This window comes from Mya arenaria, chromosome 12 (assembly GCF_026914265.1).
Source record: "Mya arenaria isolate MELC-2E11 chromosome 12, ASM2691426v1".
Taxonomy (NCBI): Eukaryota; Metazoa; Mollusca; class Bivalvia; order Myida; family Myidae; genus Mya; species Mya arenaria.
Window position 1 is genome coordinate 65,044,642 of NC_069133.1, and position 21,807 is coordinate 65,066,448.

Here is a 21,807-nt window from a genome sequence, read left to right on the forward strand (position 1 = left end):
CAATCCTCGCAGTTGTTATAGTTACTTAGCCTTTATTAATACGCTCGTCGTCATTGTTTCCCCAGTCTTCGCAGTTGTTATAGTTACTTAGCCTTTATTAATACGCTCGTCGTCATTGTTTCCGCAGTCCTCGCAGTTGTTACAGTTACGTCGCCGTTGTTAATACTCTTGTCGTCATTGTTGCCCCAGTCCTCGCAGTTGTTATAGTTATGTAGCCTTTATTAATACGCTCGTCGTCATTGTTTCCCCAGTCTTCGCAGTTGTTATAGTTACTTAGCCTTTATTAATACGCTCGTCGTCATTGTTTCCGCAGTCCTCGCAGTTGTTATAGTTACTTAGCCTTTATTAATACGCTCGTCGTCATAGTTTCCCCAGTCCTCGCAGTTGTTATAGTTATGTAGCCTTTATTAATACGCTCGTCGTCATTGTTTCCGCAGCCCTCGCAGTTGTTATAGTTATGTAGCCTTTATTAATACGCTCGTCGTCATAGTTTCCCCAGTCCTCGCAGTTGTTATAGTTATGTAGCCTTTATTAATACGCTCGTCGTCATTGTTTCGCAGCCCTCGCAGTTGTTATAGTTATGTAGCCTTTATTAATACGCTCGTCGTCATAGTTTCCCCAGTCCTCGCAGTTGTTATAGTTATGTAGCCTTTATTAATACGCTCGTCGTCATAGTTTCCCCAGTCCTCGCAGTTGTTATAGTTATGTAGCCTTTATTAATAAGCTCGTCGTCATTGTTTCCGCAGTCCTCGCAGTTGTTATAGTTATGTAGCCTTTATTAATACGCTCGTCGTCATAGTTTCCCCAGTCCTCGCAGTTGTTATAGTTATGTAGCCTTTATTAATACTCTCGTCGTCATTGTTTCCCCAGTCCTCGCAGTTGTTATAGTTATGTAGCCTTTATTAATACTCTCGTCGTCATTGTTTCCCCAGTCCTCGCAGTTGTTATAGTTATGTAGCCTTTATTAATACTCTCGTCGTCATAGTTTCCCCAGTCCTCGCAGTTGTTATAGTTATGTAGCCTTTATTAATACTCTCGTCGTCATTGTTTCCCCAGTCCTCGCAGTTGTTATAGTTATGTAGCCTTTATTAATACGCTCGTCGTCATTGTTTCCCCAGTCCTCGCAGTTGTTATAGTTATGTAGCCTTTATTAATACGCTCGTCGTCATAGTTTCCGCAGCCCTCGCAGTTGTTACAATTACGTCGCCGTTGTTAATACTCTCGTCGTCATTGTTTCCCCAGTCCTCGCAGTTGTTATAGTTATGTAGCCTTTATTAATACGCTCGTCGTCATTGTTTCCCCAGTCCTCGCAGTTGTTATAGTTATGTAGCCTTTATTAATACGCTCGTCGTCATTGTTTCCGCAGTCCTCGCAGTTGTTATAGTTATGTAGCCTTTATTAATACTCTCGTCGTCATTGTTTCCCCAGTCCTCGCAGTTGTTATAGTTATGTAGGCTTTATTAATACTCTCGTCGTCATTTTTTCCGCAGTCCTCGCAGTTGTTATAGTTACTTAGCCTTTATTAATACGCTCGTCGCCATTGTTTCCGCAGTCCTCGCAGTTGTTATAGTTACTTAGCCTTTATTAATACGCTCGTCGTCATTGTTTCCGCAGCCCTCGCAGTTGTTATAGTTACTTAGCCTTTATTAATACGCTCGTCGTCATTGTTTCCGCAGTCCTCGCAGTTGTTGTAGTTACTTAGCCTTTATTAATACGCTCGTCGTCATTGTTTCCGCAGTCCTCGCAGTTGTTATAGTTACTTAGCCTTTATTAATACGCTCGTCGTCATTGTTTCCGCAGTCCTCGCAGTTGCTATAGTTATGTAGCCTTTATTAATACGCTCGTCGTCATTGTTTCCGCAGTCCTCGCAGTTGTTATAGTTACTTAGCCTTTATAAATACGCTCGTCGTCATAGTTTCCCCCGTCCTCGCAGTTGTTATAGTTATGTAGCCTTTATTAATACTCTCGTCGTCATTGTTTCCGCAGCCCTCGCAGTTGTTATAGTTACTTAGCCTTTATTAATACGCTCGTCGTCATTGTTTCCGCAGTCCTCGCAGTTGTTATAGTTACTTAGCCTTTATAAATACGCTCGTCGTCATTGTTTCCGCAGTCCTCGCAGTTGTTATAGTTACTTAGCCTTTATTAATACGCTCGTCGTCATTGTTTCCGCAGTCCTCGCAGTTGTTACAGTTACGTCGCCGTTGTTAACACTTTTGTCGTCATTGTTTCCCCAATCCTCGCAGTTGTTATAGTTACTTAGCCTTTATTAATACGCTCGTCGTCATTGTTTCCCCAGTCTTCGCAGTTGTTATAGTTACTTAGCCTTTATTAATACGCTCGTTGTCATTGTTTCCGCAGTCCTCGCAGTTGTTACAGTTACGTCGCCGTTGTTAATACTCTTGTCGTCATTGTTGCCCCAGTCCTCGCAGTTGTTATAGTTATGTAGCCTTTATTAATACGCTCGTCGTCATTGTTTCCGCAGTCCTCGCAGTTGTTATAGTTACTTAGCCTTTATTAATACGCTCGTCGTCATTGTTTCCGCAGTCCTCGCAGTTGTTATAGTTACTTAGCCTTTATTAATACGCTCGTCGTCATAGTTTCCCCAGTCCTCGCAGTTGTTATAGTTATGTAGCCTTTATTAATACGCTCGTCGTCATTGTTTCCGCAGCCCTCGCAGTTGTTATAGTTACTTAGCCTTTATTAATACGCTCGTCGTCATTGTTTCCGCAGCCCTCGCACTTGTTATAGTTACTTAGCCTTTATTAATACGCTCGTCGTCATTGTTTCCGCAGTCCTCGCAGTTGTTATAGTTACTTAGCCTTTATTAATACGCTCGTCGTCATTGTTTCCGCAGCCCTCGCAGTTGTTATAGTTACTTAGCCTTTATTAATACGCTCGTCGTCATTGTTTCCGCAGTCCTCGCAGTTGTTATAGTTACTTAGCCTTTATTAATACGCTCGTCGTCATTGTTTCCGCAGTCCTCGCAGTTGTTATAGTTACTTAGCCTTTATTAATACGCTCGTCGTCATTGTTTCCGCAGTCCTCGCAGTTGTTATAGTTACTTAGCCTTTATTAATACGCTCGTCGTCATTGTTTCCGCAGTCCTCGCAGTTGTTATAGTTATGTAGCCTTTATTAATAAGCTCGTCGTCATTGTTTCCGCAGTCCTCGCAGTTGTTACAGTTACGTCGCCGTTGTTAATACTCTTGTCGTCATTGTTGCCCCAGTCCTCGCAGTTGTTATAGTTACTTAGCCTATATTAATACGCTCGTCGTCATTGTTTCCCCAGTCCTCGCAGTTGTTACAGTTACGTCGCCGTTGTTAATACTCTTGTCGTCATTGTTGCCCCAGCCCTCGCAGTTGTTACAGTTACATCGCCGTTGTTACTACTCTTGTCATCATTGTTGCCCCAGCCCTCGCAGTTGTTACAGTTACGTAGCCGTTGTTAATACTCTTGTCGTCATTGTTGCCCAGCCCTCGCAGTTGTTACAGTTACATCGCCGTTGTTAATACTCTTGTCATCATTGTTGCCCCAGACCTCGCAGTAGTTACAGTTACATCGCCGTTGTTAATACTCTTGTCGTTATTGTTGCCCAAGTCCTCGCAGTTGTTATAGTTACTTAGCCTTTATTAATACGCTCGTCGTCATTGTTGCCCGAGTCCTCGCAGTTGTTATAGTTACTTAGCCTTTATTAATACGCTCGTCGTCATTGTTTCCGCAGCCCTCGCAGTTGTTATAGTTACTTAGCCTTTATTAATAAGCTCGTCGTCATTGTTTCCGCAGTCCTCGCAGTTGTTATAGTTACTTAGCCATTATTAATACGCTCGTCGTCATTGTTTCCGCAGTCCTCGCAGTTGTTATAGTTACTTAGCCTTTATTTATACGCTCGTCGTCATTGTTTCCGCAGCCCTCGCAGTTGTTACAATTACGTCGCCGTTGTTAATACTCTTGTCGTCATTGTTGCCCCAGTCCTCGCAGTTGTTATAGTTATGTAGCCGTTGTTAATACTCTTGTCGTCATTGTTGCCCCAGTCCTCGCAGTTGTCATAGTTATGTAGCCTTTATTAATACGCTCGTCGTCATTGTTTCCCCAGTCCTCGCAGTTGTTATAGTTATGTAGCCTTTATTAATACGCTCGTCGTCATAGTTTCCGCAGCCCTCGCAGTTGTTACAATTACGTCGCCGTTGTTAATACTCTCGTCGTCATTGTTTCCCCATTCCTCGCAGTTGTTATAGTTATGTAGCCTTTATTAATACGCTCGTCGTCATTGTTTCCGCAGCCCTCGCAGTTGTTACAATTACGTCGCCGTTGTTAATACTCTTGTCGTCATTGTTGCCCCAGTCCAGTCCTCGCAGTTGTTATAGTTATGTAGGCGTTGTTAATACTCTTGTCGTCATTGTTTCCCCAGTCCTCGCAGTTGTTATAGTTATGTAGGCTTTATTAATACTCTCGTCGTCATTGTTTCCGCAGTCCTCGCAGTTGTTATAGTTACTTAGCCTTTATTAATACGCTCGTCGCCATTGTTTCCGCAGTCCTCGCAGTTGTTATAGTTACTTAGCCTTTATTAATACGCTCGTCGTCATTGTTTCGCAGCCCTCGCAGTTGTTATAGTTATGTAGCCTTTATTAATACGCTCGTCATCATTGTTTCCGCAGCCCTCGCAGTTGTTACAATTACGTCGCCGTTGTTAATACTCTTGTCGTCATTGTTTCCGCAGTCCTCGCAGTTGTTATAGTTACTTAGCCTTTATTAATACGCTCGTCGTCATTGTTTCCCCAGTCCTCGCAGTTGTTACAGTTACGTCGCCGTTGTTAATACTCTTGTCATCATTGTTGCCCCAGCCCTCGCAGTTGTTACAGTTACATCGCCGTTGTTAATACTCTTGTCATCATTGTTGCCCCAGCCCTCGCAGTTGTTACAGTTACGTAGCCGTTGTTAATACTCTTGTCGTCATTGTTGCCCAGCCCTCGCAGTTGTTACAGTTACATCGCCGTTGTTAATACTCTTGTCATCATTGTTGCCCCAGCCCTCGCAGTTGTTAGAGTTACATCGCCGTTGTTAATACTCTTGTCGTCATTGTTGCCCAAGTCCTCGCAGTTGTTACAGTTACGTAGCCGTAGTTAATACTCTTGTCGTCATTGTTGCCCCAGTCCTCGCAGTTGTTACAGTTACATCGCCGTTGTTAATACTCTTGTCGTCATTGTTGCCCAAATCACCGCAGTTGTTACAGTTACATCGCCGTTGTTAATGCTCTCGTCGTCATTGTTGCCCAAGTCCTCGCAGTTGTTACAGTTACGTAGCCGTTGTTAATGCTCTCGTCGTCATTGTTGCCCAAGTCCTCGCAGTTGTTACAGTTACGTCGCCGTTGTTAATGCTCTCGTCGTCATTGTTGCCCCAGTCCTCGCAGTTGTTACAGTTACGTCGCCGTTGTTAATGCTCTCGTCGTCATTGTTGCCCAAGTCATTACAGTTGTTACAGTTACGTCGCCGTTGTTAATGTTTTCGTCGTCATTGTTGCCCCAGCCCTCACAGTTGTTACAGTTACGTCGCCGTTGTTAATACTCTCGTCGTCATTGTTGCCCCAGTCCTCGCAGTTGTTACAGTTACGTCGCCGTTGGTAATGTTCTTGTCGTCATTGTTGCCCCAGCCCTCGCAGTTGTAACAGTTACATCGCCGTTGTTAATACTCTTGTCGTCATTGTTGCCCCAGCCCTCGCAGTTGTTACAGTTACGTCGCCGTTGTTAATACTCTCGTCGTCATTGTTGCCCCGGCCCTCGCAGTTGTTACAGTTACTTAGCCGTTGTTAATACTCTTGTCGTCATTGTTGCCCCAGCCCTCGCAGTTGTTACAGTTACGTCGCCGTTGTTAATACTCTTGTCGTCATTGTTGCCCAAGTCCTCGCAGTTGTTACAGTTACGTAGCCGTTGTTAATACTCTCGTCGTCATTGTTGCCCAAGTCCTCGCAGTTGTTACAGTTACATCGCCGTTGTTAATGCTCTCGTCTTCATTGTTGCCCCAGTCCTCGCAGTTGTTACAGTTACGTAGCCGTTGTTAATGCTCTCGTCGTCATTGTTGCCCAAGTCCTCGCAGTTGTTACAGTTACGTCGCCGTTGTTAATGTTCTCGTCGTCATTGTTGCCCCAGCCCTCACAGTTGTTACAGTTACGTCGCCGTTGTTAATACTCTCGTCGTCATTGTTGCCCCGGCCCTCGCAGTTGTTATAGTTACTTAGCCGTTGTTAATACTCTTGTCGTCATTGTTGCCCCAGTCCTCGCAGTTGTTACAGTTACGTAGCCGTTGTTAATGCTCTCGTAGTCATTGTTGCCCAAGTCCTCGCAGTTGTTACAGTTACGTAGCCGTTGTCAATACTCTCGTCGTCATTGTTGCCCAAGTCCTCGCAGTTGTTACAGTTACGTCGCCGTTGTTAATGCTCTCGTCGTCATTGTTGCCCCAGTCCTCGCAGTTGTTACAGTTACGTCGCCGTTGTTAATGCTCTCGTCGTCATTGTTGCCCCAGCCCTCACAGTTGTTACAGTTACGTCGCCGTTGTTAATACTCTCGTCGTCATTGTTGCCCCATTCCTCGCAGTTGTTACAGTTAAGTCGCCGTTGGTAATGCTCTTGTCGTCATTGTTGCCCCAGCCCTCGCAGTTGTAACAGTTACATCGCCGTTGTTAATACTCTTGTCGTCATTGTTGCCCCAGCCCTCGCAGTTGTTACAGTTACGTCGCCGTTGTTAATACTCTCGTCGTCATTGTTGCCCCGGCCCTCGCAGTTGTTACAGTTACTTAGCCGTTGTTAATACTCTTGTCGTCATTGTTGTCCCCGCCCTCGCAGTTGTTACAGTTACATCGCCGTTGTTAATGCTCGTGTCGTCATTGTTGCCCCAGTCCTCGCAGTTGTTACAGTTACGTCGCCGTTGTTAATACTCTTGTCGTCATTGTAGCCCCGGCCCTCGCAGTTGTTACAGTTACGTAGCCGTTGTTAATGCTCTCGTCGTCATTGTTGTCCAAGCCCTCGCGGTTGTGACAGTTACGTCGCCGTTGTTAATGCTCTCGTCGTCATTGTTGCCCAAGTCCTCGCAGCTGTTACAGTGACTTAGCCGTTGTTAATACTCTCGTCGTCATTGTTGCCCCAGCCCTCGCAGTTGTTACAGTTACGTAGCCGTTGTTAATACTATGTTTTAACATATCTATCCAATCTTTGGCATCACTTTCGATCTCGCCCCACGATAGAACGTGCTTTTAAATGTCGTAAGCTTGAGATTGCATCTTTTCATTGAAAAGGACCAACAAACATATAACTATCAAACAAACGATAAGATGCAATTAAATAATAAACCTCAGTCTCTTCCTTTCCACTGTCGACCATGTGCTCACACTATACTTTTGTCTTAGGTAGGGAGGTAGTTTGTTGTATTTCATTGCTTAGATTTTGGTTAAGTACCTGTGCCGTCAGGAGAGGCTGATTGCAATGAGTTCATGATTTTCAGTACGTATCCAGCTTTATTCAGTTTCGAAATGTTTTTGTTGTCGACGTGTTTTGTAGCAGAACGGAAGTAAAAGTTGAGATCGTCAAAGCTAGGCAACGTGGTTATGTCTCCCGGCTGAAATCATGATGAAAGAAAAAAAATATTATTATGACTTCGCGGAAATAGTATTCTCTACCAATTGCACTTTCCGGCCCGAATAACACACAACCTCCTTGACCTGTGCGTGCCAGTAGCGTGACGTGCTCCCATCTGTGCTTCATTTCGACAGGTGTGGGGTTCTCGACCTACCTCATTTTTCGGCCCCATACATGTCCTGAGCACAAGCTACTGTACCCCTTTGGGCGGAGTATGTCACAAGCGCAAGAAAGTATGTTGCTAGTCTAATCAAACCCAGGACCCTCTGATAGTCAGTAAGACATATTACCAACTGTGCTCAGCACCCCGGATATATAAAATACTCTTTAACGCATGCGTGTCAGCACCGTAACAAAAATATAACATACAACTGGGTAAAACAAACGGATAAGACATAGCCCATCTACACGTCCAAAGAAGAATAAAAGTTAAATAATATGTCCCAATTACTTTAAATATATTTACGTCCAACAATACAATATCATTGATTTATTTAACAAAATATGTAATCATTCATACACCTGAATTCCATAGAGCTTGGCAACAAGTGCCGGTATTTCACCAGGGTCCACCCGAGGCTTGATGGATTCATTCGGGTCTTGCACCTTCGCGTTGCCCTCTTCAGACATCGTGTATCGGGATGGAGGAGTTAAACTAGCAAAAGGTACTTAAGTTTATAAATGCATGAAAGTTTTCAATTATATATTTTGCATTATGAGAAATTCTTTTTTCCAAAAAAATAAGCAAAATCAGCGTCGTTAGTTCTTCTACATTTAAGCTATGAGCGCATCTGGTCTGAATTTTAAGTTTTAAGGCTGTTGGATATCTGCTGTTTTTTAATTAAATTTGATCCAGAGGATCAATTGAAGAACAATCGACATGTATACAAACTTGATGTGCAGCAAAACTTGCTCGTCAGTCAGGTTAGTAAAGCACGATTGCCATGCCATTTTGCACTGAAATGCTTTGAAAGAGTTTTGTTTGACATCATCATCATCTTTGGAGGGTTTTTTAAATTCACAATATGTTTAAGTGATGCAATAAATATTCTTTTGTGTGTATATCCAAATGTTTTATCTTAACATTTTTTACCCTTTTAACCCCAAGAATGATAAAAACATGCAATTGAAGAACAGGACCTCATGAATTTATCAGACATTATATGAGAATCTATCATAGTTTTATATTCACTTTTATTGTTCTCTCTAACTATTTAACCCTAACTGACAGTGAGGCTTCAAGCTAACTTATTACCGGTTGGTGAGAAGCTCATTCACACACTACATGTGTGGACGCTTTGCGGTAATGAACCCGCCCCGCCAGTATTTAGTTACATGCGTAGAAGTAGAAGTAAACGCCAAATGACGACGGCAGACGTGTTTTCTTTGATGGTTTGTTCAATCGACAAGTCAAAGATTGATTCAAAATCTACTTCGTAGATTTAGGCGGAACAAAGGCAACGACATTAAATTACCTAATGCTTTGAAATGATATGTTCATGTGCAAGCAGTATTTAGTAATAAGTTTACGTAAATATCATACATAATAAGAGAAATTCTGAACATTTTTTATTTTTACATGAAGGAGATGAAGCTCCTGTTTCTAGAATAACTGTTACTCAAGCTATTTAGAATGAAAAATTATCAATGTTGTTAAGTGAAAAATCACCGATTTAATGTGCCATTATTTATGGTCTTATTTCCTCCTTTTTCGTCAGCTGAATATAATTTAGACCACACAAAATTAATATTTATATATAATTAATATTTTGTTCCTCGGAATTATGCTAAAAGACTTTGAGCGAGCGAGCGAAAAGAAAATACAATTTTGTCAGTTTTTATAAAACCCGAAGCGAGCGAAGAATGAATAGGTTCTTTTCTTAGAATCATTTGAAAAAGAAAGGTTGTTCGATATACATTCACTTTAACCCATAAGAATACAATCTTGAACTTAATCTCTATTGGACAATTGAAAATGTTCCATTCCATTTACTCATCTATTTTAGTAAGCACAATATATGGATAAAACAAATTTCCTAAATAATTATAAGATATTTTAAATATGATAATCATACATTATGAAAAAATAACACTGTTTTTAGGAAATGGTTTTATACAACTTAACTATCTGAATCACTTTTTATCCTTTGCAACTGTATTTAATCATTTACTTGAACTGAATTTGGATGTATAAAAGATGACCGGTTGGCAAGTTTTTACAAAGGAAGCATCAAATAATTAAGGAGTCCATATACATTTTAATTTTTTTATTTAGAATAAGATTAAGGTTGGAGAGTTGTTTTATTCATCCCAGATTATGCTTTAAAAGAAAACAGAATTCAAGGTAATTAATTAACTTAAGTTATGCTACCGTATATATTGATCTGTTCGATGCATTGTTCATTTCTATACTGGTCACTATTTGTGATCTGGTAAATATTCCGACTTAAGATGTATTTGTCAGAATTGTCAAATGACTTTGAAACCTTATTTCGGACCAAACAATAAAACATAGTACTCTTTAGTTAAGCTGTCTTCTACAACATCATTGTCATAATGTCAAATTATGGAAAGCAAGTATCATAACGTGAATTATATAATAGCCTTAGAGCAAAGGACTAAACTAATAGTAAAAAGTTTGGAAATGCGGCAGCTTGTGCTTTTATCATCATAGAAAATAGTTTCAAGGTCAAATAATTCCATTTGAAAATGTCTTCGAAGTAGGTTTTGATTTAAGTGAGAAAACAATATTTCCCCTCGGAAAATTACAAAACATGTTGTTTCACAGGGGCACAACTTCTGGAAATCAAATGTTATATTTTGACAACTGGGAGAAGGATTGTTATTCCGAGTGTGAATTCATTGATCATTCCAATTTCAATCCACAAAATAGTTTCTAAATATGCAATATTTTAGCTTCTTGTATGAGGTATAAATGTTATTTTGCATACTAAAGTATTATGTTGTGTATGGAATGTAGATCAATGACTGACATTGAGCAAGGTCACAACACATTTATGGTCAATAACAACATTACATTTCCCAAATCCGAGCCACTGTGTGTTTTAGAGAAGCCGTCATTTGATTGAATTTATTGAAACCAATGCTAAACCGCTTGATATACAGTTTAACAACCACATAGCGTTTACCTACCCACACAAAATAGAACTGCAAAGGTAGATTACAATTGATTATATTTCAGTTTTTCAAAAAAGGTGTGGTAAATTCGCGAAACGAAACAACAATTTGGTTTAGCATAAGCCTTCATATGAAATATTTTATAAAAGTAATAATATAAGTATGATTATTTTAATAAAAATATATTTTGGCATTAAGTAAGGTACGTAATATGCAAACTTCGTAATAACGTTATTCGCGATAAATTTAGAGTATACGTTCGGTTTTGTTGCATTTTGTAATTGCAATAAATGCATTTTTTTATCATCATGGTGGTTAAAATTGTCAAAAAGGTTAAAAGTCATTTGGCTATACATAAAACAAATAATTAACATCACTGTAACATACTTGGACTATAAACATGTTGCAAGTAAAAGACGAAAAGTACAAAGATTTTTACGCCGTTTTAAATGGTGGTTGTAAATATAGTGTTACGTAATATCTCGGCTCTTTTTAAAGCATTTCAAGCGATGACAAAATATATTTAAGAACAATCAGAAGACAACAGTTATATTGTTCTTGATATATTTTTTTTAACTTTTCTATAAGCTGACATTCACCGATATTATTATTTTCAGAGCTCATTTTCCTCCAATTCGATCAAAATGTTCAGAATTTGGCAATTAAGTAGAAAATTTAATCAGTGCACATATAATTATTACTGAATGATTTTACTATAATCAATTGTTGTAAAACAAAAGAGAAACTCTTACCACTGCAAACAATTGTACAAAGTATATCCTTTTTCTTATAACCGTTAACATTTGGGATACATAAAAACTGCAACTAAACAGTGTGAGCGGCTGCTTTCATCAAGGTGTATTAGTAATAAAAAAGCTTTGCTTGAACAACCTAACTAACTCGAAACTTGATACTTTACACCAGTGCGTGTTATTGTTAAGATCTAAAGCGTCTCGTTCGAGGTGTAGTGGCGCGTTCCATGGGGGCTTGCATGAGGAAGAGTTAGAGGATCCCCTCTCCTGAAAAAATGAGACTAATCGTTGCTTTAAATGACGGATTTTGATACTATGAATATATATATATATAAATAAATATATATATATATATATATATATATATATATATATATATATATATATATATATATATATATATATATATATATATATATATATATATATATATATATATATATATATAATTTATCTGTAATATTGACATTAGATTGGAAATTGGATTGGACAAGAGAAGAGGGTACGAGGGGGTCACCGGTTGCGACATTCGACCTCTACGATCTGCCAGTGGTTTCCATGTTTATATGCTTTGTGATTGTATAAAGCTTGTTGTCGGTATCTAGGATTATAAGTATCTTCCATGGCCGAGAGTGTAAGATAGGTTCATTCCGACCCGAGCGTAGGGTGTTTTGCGGAAACGAGGTTTACCGAGTTTCCGCAAAACACCCTGCGCGAGGGTCGGGATGAACCTATCTTACACGAGCGGCTATGGTAGATGCTTTTTCTCCCACCTCAGTTAAACAAAATTAAGTAAAAATTTTTATTTTTTTTTGCTGGAACTCTTTTGTGCTTAGTGAAAATAATTGCGTAGGGATATGCGATAATTCGTGGTTGTCATGGATATTCGCGCAGTGATTCAGAGTATGTAAATGGTCTGATCGGTCTTTAAATAGTTCTAAGAAGAGTGAAGCATTATTTCTTGAAAGGTGCGTGAAAACTGTTTTCTGGTGGCATTTGAATATTTAGAATTGGTTCTAACCCGAAGCTTCTTTCTAACGTCTTTTATCAGATAGCATATTCTTGTAAGAAACCTGAAACCAGGAGCAAATGAGTGTGTTCGACATTATATCTTCTGGCCTTTTTGTTCAAAACATACTCCCAAAATCCGAACGAGTTTGTTTTGAGGGTCATAGCTTCCATGTAAATATGCATAGGATATAAATGTTCTTGTCGAATATGAAAGGACAAATTCTCGTAACATTTGGCATATAACATTAAGTTGAGTCATGGGGTTATGCTCAGGTAAGTTTGACATCAGAAATAATTTAATCATAGGGATGGACCTTTTTGCTCATAGAGTGTGTTAAGCAAGAAGCATCATATTGGCTTTATTTTCAGCAGTTGTATAGTTGTTGATATAACTGGTTTTAGTTTACATGTTTCCTGCAATAATTGACAGTATAGAAACGACACCAACGACAACGAAAAACTCCTAAATTGTATTTATTCAAGTAGTTTTATTCATAAAATTCCTGTGTGCGTATCATAGAATACTTATTTATAGGACTTTTAGCATTTCAAATTGTATTAAATGTGTCTTGTAATGAGTTGTATATAAAGTTTGATAAAAATAGGTTACGACACGGCAAAAAAGTGCTGTGGCCAAACCACTAGTAAACCATTTGCCTATTTCCTTAAATGTTTGTTAGAAATTAAGCTTGATTTCATTATAACTCTCCAGTTGTTTAACAATTTGGAGTAATCTGCACTCCAATATTTACGAAGAAGAGGCCAGCCTTTCTTAGCTGTTGTAAGTAGGTACTCATTTCCAGGTTGTTGCGAGTACGCATGCGCACCGAAAACGAGGCTTTGACACAGTCGACTGCACACCAGGAAAGGAATACTTTTAAATTCAGCGTCATTGAGCTTTCGGTATTTTGCGTAGCCTTTCAAGATGTGTCCACTAACATCCAGTTGTTTGTTCTCCTCGCACTCGATTGACAAATACGTGATGTTAATGGCGATGTCAAAAACAAAGTACGACTTTGTGATGTCAGACCAATCCAAAATAGCAGTGACATCATAAACGCATTGAGCACATGGTACTATTTCTTGCCCAGGCACTTCAGAAACGATGATATTTTGATCATTCAGATTACCGTGAATAACACCTGGAAAAGTTATTTACAGTGAATACTTTTATATCATTATAATCATAAATAGAATATATATACTTTGTACTTATACTTCGAAATAATTCATTATTAAATAACACTCATTTTGAAACGTTTTATGATAAATTAGTTATTCAAGATAGATGGAACCATTAAAAGTGAACTAATAGAATATCGGGAAACATTGTCACGCTCAAATTTATCACTTATACCTTACGTGGCGTAAATTCTGAATATCGAGGGGAAATGCCACGTTCGAATAGATCTTTATAATAACTTACCTAGGTGAAATTATGCATATTGGGAAACAGTGTAACGTTTGAATGCTTCATTAATCCCTTACTTTGTGTAAATTCCGAATATTGGGGAACAATGTCAAGTTCGAATGCATTACGAACCTCTTACCTTGTGTAAATTCCGAATATTGGGAAACAACGTCACGTTCGAATGCACCGTTAAGCTATTACCTGGGGTGAATTCTGAATATCGGGGAACAATGTCGCGCTCGAATGCATCTACAACCTTCTTGACGATGTCAAGATCATTGGCGTCTTTGATGGCAGGAAAGAATTCCCGTAGACGAGTCATCTCGGTGAGACTCCATAAGAAGGAATAGTTCTCATAGAAAGCATGGTAAAAGCCCTGAAACATACAAAAATACTTATAATAACATAAGTTTTATGAAACATAATATAGTATATTGTTCAGTCACTGGAGATTGTTAGCAGAACAATAGTTCAAGTTACTGGCGATTGTAAGCAATACAATATGTCCAGTCATTGGCGATTGTTGGCAGTACAATAGTTCCAGTCACTGGCGATTGTTAGAAGTACAATAGTTCCAGTTACTTGCTATTGTTAGCAATGCAATAGTTCCAGTCACAGGCGATTGTTGGCAGTACAATAGTTCCAGTCACTGGCGATTGTTAGAAGTACAATAGTTCCAGTTACTTGCGATTGTAAGCAATGCAATAGTTCCAGTCACAGGCGATTGTTAGAAGTACAGTAGTTCCAGTCATTGGCGATTGTTGGCAGTACAATAGTTCCAGTCACTGGCGATTGTTAGAAGTACAATAGTTCCAGTTACTTGCGATTGTTAGCAATGCAATAGTTCCAGTCACAGGCGATTGTTAGCAATACAATAGTTCCTGTCACTGGCGATTGCTAGCAATATAATAGTTTCTGTCACTTGCGATTGTTAGCAATACAATAGTTCCTGTCACTGGCGATTGTAAGCAGTACAACAGTTCCTGTCACTGGCGAATGTAAGCAGTACAATAGTTCCTCTCACTGGCGATTGTAAGCAGTACAATAGTTCAAGTCACAGGCGATTGTTAGCAATACAATAGTTCCTGTCACAGGCGATTGTGAGCAATGCAATAGTTCCAGTCAAAGGCGATTGTTAGCAATGCAATAGTCACAGGCGATTGTTAGCAATACAATAGTTCCAGTCACTGCCGATTGTAAGCAATACAATAGTTCCAGTCACTGCCGATTGTTAGTAATGCAATAGTTCCAGTCACTGGCGATTGTTAGCAATACAATAGTTCCTGTCACTGGCGATTGTTAGCAATGCAATAGTTCCAGTCACTGGCGATTGTTAGCAATACAATAGTTCCTGTCACTGGCGATTGTTAGCAATACAATAGTTCCTGTCACTGGCGATTGTTAGCAATACAATAGTTCCTGTCACTGGCGATTGTAAGCAATACAATAGTTCATGTCATTGGCGATTGTTAGCAATGCAATAGTTCCTGTCACTGGCGAATGTAAGCAATACAATAGTTCCTGTCACTGGCGAATGTAAGCAATACAATAGTTCCTGTCACTGGCGATTGTTAGCAATACAATAGTTTCTGTCACTGGCGATTGTTAGCAATGCAATAGTTCCTGTCACTGGCGAATGTAAGCAATACAATAGTTCCTGTCACTGGCGATTGTTACTGTCACGGGCGAATGTAAGCAATACAATAGTTCCTGTCACTGGCGAATGTAAGCAATACAATAGTTCCTGTCACTGGCGATTGTTAGCAATACAATATTTCCTGTAACAGGCGATTGTTATCAATACAATAGTTCCTGTCACTGGCGATTGTTAGCAATGCAATAGTTCCTGACACTGGCGAATGTAAGCAATACAATAGTTCCTGTCACTGGCGATTGTTAGCAATACAATAGTTCCTGTCACTGGCGATTGTAAGCAATACAATAGTTCCTGTCACTGGCGAATGTAAGCAATACAATAGTTCCTGTCACTGGCGATTGTTAGCAATACAATAGTTCCTGTCACTGGCGATTGTAAGCAGTACAATAGTTCCTTTCACTGGCAATTGTTAGCAGTACAATAGTTCCTGTCATTGGCGATTGTAAGCAGTACAATAGTTCCAGTTAAAGGCGATTGTTAGCTATGCAATAGTTCCAATCACATGCGATTGTTAGCAATACAATAGTTCCAGTCTCAGGCGAATGTAAGCAGTACAATAGTTCCAGTCTCAGGCGATTGTTAGCAATGCAATAGTTCCTGTCACTTGCGATTGTTAGAAATACAATAGTTCCAGTTAGTTATGATTGTTAGCAAAACAAAAGTTTAAGTCTGGCAATTTCAGCAATACAAAAGTACCAGTAAGGCGATTGTTAGCAATACAATAGTTCCAGTCTCATGCGTTTGTAAGCAATGCAATAGTTCCAGTCTCTGACGATTTTAGCAATATAATAGTACCAGTCACTTGCGATTGTTAGCAATACAATAGTTCAAGTCGCTCCCGAATGTTAGCAATACAATAGTTCCAGTCAGTTTCGATTGTTTGCAAAACAATTGTTCATGTCAGTGCGATGGTAAGCAGTACAATAGTTCAAGTCACTGGCGATTCTAAGCAATGCATTAGTTGCCGATTGTAAGTAATACAATAGTTCTAGTCACTGGCGATTGTCAGCAATGAAATAGATCAAGTCAATGGCAGTTGTAGGCAAAACAATAGTTTTAAGCACAGGAGATTGCAAGCAATAAAATAGTTTAAGTCAATGGCGATTGTAAGCAAAACAATAGTTCCAGTGACTGTCGATTCTAAGCAGTACAATTGATGACGATTGTAAGCAATAAATAGTTCCAGTTACTGGCGATTGTAAGCAATACAATAGTTGCAGTCACTGACGAATGTAAGCTATACAATAGTTCCAGTCACTGTGTATTGTAAGCAAAACAATAGTTGGCCTGCCGATTGTAAGCAATACAATAGATCCAGTCACTGGCGATTGTTAGCAATATATTAGTTCAAGTCACAGGCTATTAGTAATAAAATAGTTCAAGTCACTGGCGAATGTAAGCAATACAATAGTTCCAGTCAGTTGTGACTGTTAGCAATACAATAGTTCAAGTCGCAGGCGAATGTTAGCAATACAATAGTTCAAGTCAGTGGCGATTGTTTTCAAAGCGATAGTTCATGTCAGTGGCGATAGTTAGCAGTTCAATAGTTAAAGTCACTGGCGATTATAAACAATACAATAGTTCCAGTCACTGGCGATTCAAAGCAATACAATTGTTGCCGATTCTAAGCAAATCAATTATTTAAGTCACTTACGATTGTAAGCAATACAATAGTTGCAGTCAGTGGCTATTGTAAGCAATACAATAGTTCCAGTCACTGGGTATTGTAAGCAATACAATAGTTCCGCTGCCAATTGTAAGCAATACAACAGTTCCATTCACTGACGATTGTAAGCAGAACAATACTTCCATTGCACTGGCGATTGTTATCAATACAGTTGTTCTTGTCTCTGACAATCGAAAGCAATACAATAGTTCCAGGTACTGGCGATTGATAGAAATACAATAGTTTCAGTGACTGACAGTTGTAAGCAATACAATATTTCCAGTCACTGGCGATTGTAAGCAATGTATTAGTTCCATACACCGGAGTTGACATCAGTACAATTGTTCTAGTCACTGGCGATTAATAGCAATACAATAATTCATGTCACTTCCGATTGATAGCAATACGATAGTTCATGTCACTGGCGAAAGTAAGCATTATAATAGTTGCAGTCAATTCCGATTGACAGCAACACAATAGTTCATGTCACTTCCGATTGATAGCAATACAACAGTTCCAGTCGCTGGCAATTGGCAGCAATACAATTGTTCCAGTCACTGGCGATTAATAGCAATACAATAGTTCCAGTCACAGGCGATTGTAAGCTATACAATAGTTCAAGTCACTGGCGATTAATAGCAAGTCATTAGTTCCAGTCATTTGCGATTGTAAACATTATAATAGTTGCAGTCACTGCCGATTGATAGCAACACAACAGAGTCAGTCACTGCCGATTGATAGCAACATATTAGTTCCAGTCACTGCCGATTGATAGCAACACAATAGTTCCAGTCACTGCCGATTGCAAGTAATACAAAAGTTCCAGTCACTGGCGATTGATAGCAATACAACAGTTCCATTCACTGGCGATTATAAGCAATACAGTAGTTCCATTTTACTGGCGAATATTAGCAATACAATAGTTTTTGTCTCTCGCGATTGATAGCAATACAACAGTTCCATTCACTGGCGATTATAAGCAATACAATAGTTCTTGTCTCTGGCGATTGATAGCAATATAATAAGTCCAGTCACTGGCGATTGTAAGCAATGTAATAGTTCCAGTCAATGACGAATGTTAGCAAAACAATAGTTCCTGTCAATGGCATTTGATAGCAATACAATAGTTCCAGTCAATTGCGACTGTTAGCAATAAAGAAGTCCCATGAAGTCCGCGACACTAAACATTGCTAGAAATAATATATACATGAAGAGTTTGTAGCAGTTAAATAGCCATTGGGCATTGCGAAAAATTCAATATTCATGAGGTTTTGCTAGTAATACACTAGTTTATTTTCACTGTTGGCAATTTAATAGTCAATAGGCAATGCTAGCAACACAAGAGTTTCCGTCACATTGCTAGCTATTAATTTTTAACGTCGATGGGCATTGCTGTAAATACAATAGACACTGGGCATTGCTAGCGGTATAATAGTCACTTGGAATTGCTAGCAGTACATTAATCTCTGCTAACAATACATTACATTGGGCTAGTCCACTACCGGTTTAAAGTCTTGTTATATCATTTGTCCCGAAAAGTGTTTTGTAGTCTCCATTTTATTCTTTATTAACATACTACGTTTAACCCATAATCATCACTATGTTAATAATTAAACAACCTTGCGTAATATTTTAGGTATTGCATAATCAAATTTATATTGCCAAAATTGTTTTGCTATAGAAACCAAATTTCTGATCGAGTGATTAAATGACTTGATTGCCCTTTAAAAACATACCAAATTTAAATATCGTTAGTTATGCCAATATTCAGTTATAGTTGGATATTTTCACTTGTTGCGTTGCCATAGCAATATATTTTGAGTCCGACTAAAACACTTAAAATACGGTGCATAATCGCCTTAATGTACTCTGTCGACATACCACGTTAATACTAAACTCGTTCAATTGTCCCGTGAGAGGCAGATGGACGGACAGGACAAGCGATTCATATTAAGCCTCAACCACTGTGTTGTGGGATATAGAGTGGTGGGTAAACTTATTTAAAAGATAAGACCTGTTTCTTAAGTATGTACGTGACTGAACTGTTAACACGTGAACCTCCTTTTTCTACGAAGTATTACATGTCAATTTGCTTAATCAACTTTGACAACAGTTCCTGACCCACATGTAGCATTACTTGAGTTGTAAGTTAACAGGGACATATGGCGTCTGTACAAACGTTGAACCGGGAATATACGTCATCAAACGTACAAGGTAGGGTCCGAACTGTTGAGATGCACCTGTGTATTTAAAGAATTATTATTGGCGAAAACCACGGTAGAAGTACTCTTAATTTATTGCACAAATATTCGAAAATTGTATCTCGAATTTCACTTGTATAGTCCTTATAGTTACGGAATGTCATATTGGAGAGGTATTCTATGATGTATTTATTCTGAGCGACGTGGTTTGATATATCCATCCTTTACAAGTGTATATTGGCTTTTATTATAAGATATATAAGGCAATAAACATTAATGTTCACCTGGCGAGATTCTAATCATAAACATTCTACTCCAGTTTCAAAACTGACAAAGCGAGCATTTGAAATACTTCAAATTATGTAGTTTACCATCGTGTTCAGTGTTGATAAATGTTTCTTTGCTGTACATCCAGCCATCTTTGTTTTGTACAGGGTCCTGAGTCGGAATACCTCGCTTCCGCACATGCGCACACAGGGCGTTAGAGGCATCTAATCAACAAATAATTGTATTTATGAAAGAAGAATAGATCTGTTGAAATTTTAAAATAATAATATAGATTCTAACATGTGGTGATTTAGCTTACAATTACATACAGGCTTGGGCATTTTTTCCTGCCCAAGACAGTCGTTTTAGTCAAACATTCAGTGTAAACTAAAGAATATCAGATTTAAAATGAATTGCCAAAAGATGCTACGTTAACTTCTACATGTTATGAAATCAATTGTTAAAGTACACTACATGCTGTATTTTCTATACGCACAAAAGCCATGTGAAGTGCAATAACCTTCAAAAACTGTAGGCGAAAGAGCATAATCTCAACTGGGAAAGTAATATCTAGCCCAGATAGCCTGGATTGGTGAGGAAACATCCAATTGCACCTTTCTAGCGTATATGGTTAATCATTTTCCTATTTCGTGTTTATTCATATTTATGTTATTGTTTCGATCACGTTTGAATACCAATTCCTTCAGGAGAAGCGGACTGTAGTGTGTTCATGACTTTCAGAACATATCCAGCTTTGTTGATTCCAGAAATGTTCTTGTTGTCAACGTGGGTCGGAAGAAGAAGTTGAGATCGTCGTAACTAGGCAACGACTTGATGTTTCCTGGCTAATGAGCATGATTGAAGAAGATAAATAGAATATCATTATAACTTCAATGGATTGCGGAAAGAAGTCCTTAATTATATAACTGAATACAACATTATACACAGAAGAACACGGCTTTGATGGTAATTTTCCGGTGAACAAATATGTGAATTTCTGATGCCAGGTTAGTTATATCATTTTGTTATCAATTGAAAGGGCATTATGTAAAGAAAATGAAAAATTGACGAAAATATATAACAAAACAGTTTCATCGGCTTCTTAAAGAAAATAGGTTTCCTTAGGTAAGTTTTCATTTGAAATAACTTGTGTAATTGATATAAATATATAACGTTATTTTGGTCATTTATTATACAAATTCGTTACCAGCACGGAACTACCCATTTAAATAATACCAAAATAATATGGAGTACCAGGTATCAACATTTCCATTATTTTGGAGCTATCGGAGAACTAGCTTAGCTTGACATATAAAATTTAAATAAAATGATGAGACGATTGAACTACCATCACATAAGTATTATAATGCAGTATACAAATTCAATAATTATTTTATTCATCATTTACAATATATAAAGGCAAAAAGGCCTCGATGTTGCAAAGATTTCTAGACCTTTCTCACAAAGGGAAATGAAATAAGTCAGGCTATTGTTTACACTCGTTCTGTGTATAAAAAGTAGTTCTTTTCGATTCGTGTTCATTAACGGACATTTAACATGTTCTACCTCATTTTTATCTAATTAAGCAAGGTTATTAATTTATATTAAATAGCATTAAATAAATTTTAATATCATGTATTGGCATGTGATAACAATCTTGAACAAATAGTTGTTATCACAGATTATATTTTTGAACTACTAGCTTAATGATAAATGTACCTGTATTCCATAGAGCCTGGCAACAAGTGCTGGTATTTGATCAGGGTCCACCTGAGGTTTAATGGATTCATTCGGGTCCTGCACTCTCGCGTTTCCTTCTTCGGCCATCATGTGTGGAGATGTCGGTAGTTAAACTAGGACAATAGTTATCAGGCTTTTAAACATACAGCCATGCATTGGAACGAGTTTTAAACTGTTCGTTTGGTTTTATGAAAACTTTTTATTTTTCCATCGAAACTAAAGCAAACATTTTTGTTAAATAATCTCTTTCTTACATATTGGCCGTATGCACTTCTGATCTGAACCCTGGATAAATTAAATCGAGGTTTATTGAACGTCTACTATTTTCTGCATATAAAGCCA

The 21,807-nt window shown here is 38.5% G+C and overlaps 1 protein-coding gene across 1 annotated transcript; it reads right to left on the reverse strand.

The window, feature by feature from the left end:
• Positions 1-13,180: 13,180 nt before the first annotated feature.
• On the reverse strand, positions 13,181-21,552 carry LOC128210891 (hydroxylysine kinase-like). The gene is given in 6 exon segments (XM_052915244.1): positions 13,181-13,665; positions 14,136-14,310; positions 19,891-19,949; positions 20,421-20,510; positions 20,513-20,570; positions 21,445-21,552. Coding segments are annotated over 6 exon segments (975 nt in total).
• Positions 21,553-21,807: the final 255 nt, after the last annotated feature.